This window comes from Guillardia theta, assembly GCF_000315625.1.
Source record: "Guillardia theta CCMP2712 unplaced genomic scaffold GUITHscaffold_182, whole genome shotgun sequence".
Taxonomy (NCBI): Eukaryota; class Cryptophyceae; order Pyrenomonadales; family Geminigeraceae; genus Guillardia; species Guillardia theta.
Window position 1 is genome coordinate 2063 of NW_005434494.1, and position 3529 is coordinate 5591.

Genomic DNA, 3529 nt, shown 5'->3' on the forward strand with positions numbered 1-3529 from the left:
ATGATGATGATGATGATGATGATGATGATGATGATGATGATGATGATGATGATGATGATGATGATGATGATGATGATGATGATATGATGATGATATGATGATATGATGATTGCGATGATGATGATGATGAGGATGATGATGATGATGATGATGATGATGATGATGATGATGATGGAGATGATGATGATGATGGAGATGATGATGATGACGATGGAGATAATGATGATGATCGAATTGAAGATAATGATGTCGTTGTTGCATGCCGCTTCTTGTATTGTTTCTCCTTCACTTGTGTTCGTATGATTCTTTTGCATTATGTTATCTCATTCTTTCTTCAGATTCTCTCCAACTTTTCTCTCACTCCAGGAGTTCTTTGCGACGTTCGCGTGGTGAGTCTCCTCCTCTTCCTCTACCTCTACCTCTACCTCTACCTCTACCTCTACATCTGCCCTGCCCTGCCCTGCCCTGCCCTGCCCTGCCCTGCCCTGCCCTGCCCTGCCCTGCCCTGCCCTGTCCTGTCCTGCTTCTTTCTTGTTCTCATGAACGTTTCAGGTCGGCGCTCTTGACATGGCGGATGAGAAGGGCGAAGATCAAAAGCTGCTCGCAGTTGTTGACTCGGATCCTCGGTATGATGAGAATGATGACGATGATGATGATGAATATTATGCAATGATGGAGATGGAGATGGAGATGGAGATGGAGATGGAGATGGAGATGGAGATGGAGATGGAGATGGAGATGGAGATGGAGATGGAGATGATTGGAGATGGTGGTGATGACGGAGATGATGATGGAGATGATGATGACGATGATGATGGTGGTGGTGGTAAAATCATCTCAATCTCTTCTGTTTTCCTCTTTTCGTTTCTCACTCTGTTGCAGTTGGAATGAGATTCAAGACCTTGGGGATGTTGAGGAGCACATCAAGAGGGAGATTGCTCAGGTCTATTGCTGGTGGTGGTGGTGCTGGTGGTGGTGCTGGTGGTGCTGGTGCTGGTGCTGGTGCTGCTGGTGCTGGTGGTGGTGGTGGTGGAGATGCTGCTGCTGCTGCTGCTGCTGCCTTTACCCTCCTGCTCCTTATGCTCTTTCAACGCCTCCTGCTGCTGCTTCTGCTGCTTCTGCCGTTTCCTTCCTCATCTTGTCTTCTATCCTTATTCTTCCTTCTTTCTGCTCTTCTGCAGTTGTTCTCTTGTTTCTTGTCTTTGTCTTGTCTTACATTCACTTCAGTTCTTTGAGACGTACAAGGAGCTGGAGAACAAGCCGGCCATCGTCAGCCCCTTGTGCAGGTGCATGCTGTTAATGCTGCTTATGAAAATGATGATTATGGAGATTATGGAGAGTATTATTGTGATGATGATGAAGATGATGAAGATGATGATGATGATGATGATGATGACGATAATGATGATACTTGAGATGACGATGATGATGATAATTGAGATGGAGATGATGGAAATGATGATGGAAATGATTATGATGATGATAGAGATGATGATGATGATGACGATAATCATTTCTTTCGTCTTTGTTATTGCTGTCATTGATGATAATTGTACTGATGATACGATCCGACGTTTTTTCTTTTCTCATTCACTCGTAATTCAGCCCGCAAGTTCGTCCTGGAGAGGCTCCGCTTGCTCCTCCTCTTGGATGTATGACCTCTCCTCCCCTCTCCTCTCCTCCCCTCTCCTCCCCTCCCCTCTCCTCCCCTCTCCACCCCTCTCCTCCCCACTCCTTCTCTCTTCTTGCCCTCCACTCTTCTCCTCTCTCCTCCCCTCTCTTCCACTCCTCATCTCTTCTCCGCTCTTCTCCTCTCTTTTCCTCTCTCCCACACAATCCTCCTTTCCTCCTCCTTTCCCTCTCTCCTCTCTTCTTCTCCACTCTCCCTCCTCATCTCTTCTCCTCTCGTGCTCCTTCTCTCTCCTCTTTTCCTCTCTCGTCCTCTCTTGTCCTCTCGTTCTCCTCCTCGCTCCTCCTCTCTCCTCATCTCTTCTTCTCACGCTCTGTCAGCTTTCCATCCTCGCAAGAAGACCAAGTTCGCCATCATTAAGGGCTGGGTGGACAAGGCTGGAGCTCTCAAGGTGAGAAATTGAAGGCAAAGACTGAAGGGAAGAAGAGGAAAAGGAGGAGAAGGAAAATGAGAGAGAGGAGAGGAGAAGGACGGGAAGAGGAGGAGAAGAGAGGAGAAATAAAGGAGGGGAGGAATAGCAGCAGCAAGACAGGAAGGGGCAGGAGCAGGAGCTGAGAGAAGAAAGGAGGAGCCGGAGGGAGAGGTTGAGCAGCAAGAGGATTGGAGGACGGGGAGGAGGCGGGAGGGAGGAGGATGAGGCTGACTTGTCTTGCAGCTGTTGGAGGCTGCTCAAGCTGCTTTCATGTCGACGGGAACGATCGGTAAGGAGAGATACATGAGAAGCAGAGGAGAAAGATGCAGAGGAGGGAGGAGGAGGAGGAGGGGGGGAGGAGGGGAGGGGGAGGGAGGGAGGAAAACTAGGAGAAGGAGGAGGAAAAGGAGGAGAAAGACGAAGAGGAGGCAGTGGTGGTGGTAGTGGTGATTGGAGGAGAAGGAGGAGGAACAAGAAAAGAAACAGGTGCAGAGGAGGACCAGGGATAGGACCAGAAGGAAGACATGGAAGAAAACAAGAAAGAGAGGGAGACGAGGACGAGGACGAGGACGAGGACGAGGACGAGGACGGGGACGGGGACGGGGACGAGGATAAGGACGAGGACGAGGACGGGGACGAGGACGAGGACGAGGAGCAGGTTGCTTCCCCAAGATGAAGAGACTTCACATCGGTGACAGCGCTCCTACTGTTTGTCACGCGATAGTGAGAGCACCGAGGTAAGGAGGAGAAAGAGGAGGGAGTAGGAGGAGTAGGAGGAGTAGGAGGAGCAGGAGGAGCAGGAGGAGCAGGAGGAGCAGGAGGAGCAGGAGCAGGAGCAGGAGCAGGAAGTGGCGGAGGAGGGAAACATTTCGTGTAAGCGTGGTCTGATTTTTCTCGCAGGAACACCAACGTCAAGTACGATGTTCTGCCCAAGACAGGACTGTTGAAGGCAGACAAGGTGAGGGAGGAGGAGGAGGAAGTCGTGGTAGTAGTGGAGAGGAGGAGCAGCAGAAGCGAGAGGACAAGGGAGGAGGAGTAGAAGGAGGAGTAGGAGAAGTTCGAGGAAGAGAAGATGCTGTTGGCGATTGTGGCGTTGAGAAGAGAGAGAGTAGAAGAGTGGATGGAGGAAGGACATGGGGAGGGGAAAGGAGCTGAACGTTGTTCTCAAGGTTCTTCATTCTGCTGTTGTTTACCCGGGAGATTTTTGCTCCCTTCCTCAAACACTCGCTGAAGATGGCAGGTACTGCTGCTGCTGCTGCTGCTCCTCCTCCTCCTCCTCCTCCTCCCTCCCTCCCTCTCTCCCTCCCTCCCTCTCTCTCTCCCTCCCTCCCGGACACAAGGGGGGAGCAACGGCTCCTTACATGTGCCTCGTCCATTTTTACCAGCCGCAGCTTCAGGCCCACACGCCCATCATACAGGAGAGAGCT

At 50.9% G+C, this 3529-nt stretch overlaps 1 protein-coding gene across 1 annotated transcript in view; it reads left to right on the top strand.

Annotated features, from left to right (window-relative positions):
* GUITHDRAFT_147954 (hypothetical protein) overlaps positions 1-3333 on the top strand; it is a gene marked incomplete at both ends in the record, with an annotated part of 5387 nt that extends 2054 nt beyond the window's left edge. The window contains 11 exons of the mRNA XM_005820285.1: positions 339-389; positions 553-626; positions 883-943; positions 1228-1286; positions 1606-1652; positions 2011-2081; positions 2346-2391; positions 2642-2760; positions 2801-2839; positions 3003-3060; positions 3272-3333. Of these exons, the coding sequence (XP_005820342.1) occupies positions 339-389; positions 553-626; positions 883-943; positions 1228-1286; positions 1606-1652; positions 2011-2081; positions 2346-2391; positions 2642-2760; positions 2801-2839; positions 3003-3060; positions 3272-3333 (687 nt within the window). The remainder of the gene's footprint in view (positions 1-338; positions 390-552; positions 627-882; positions 944-1227; positions 1287-1605; positions 1653-2010; positions 2082-2345; positions 2392-2641; positions 2761-2800; positions 2840-3002; positions 3061-3271) is intronic.
* Between the last annotated feature and the right edge of the window lie 196 nt (positions 3334-3529).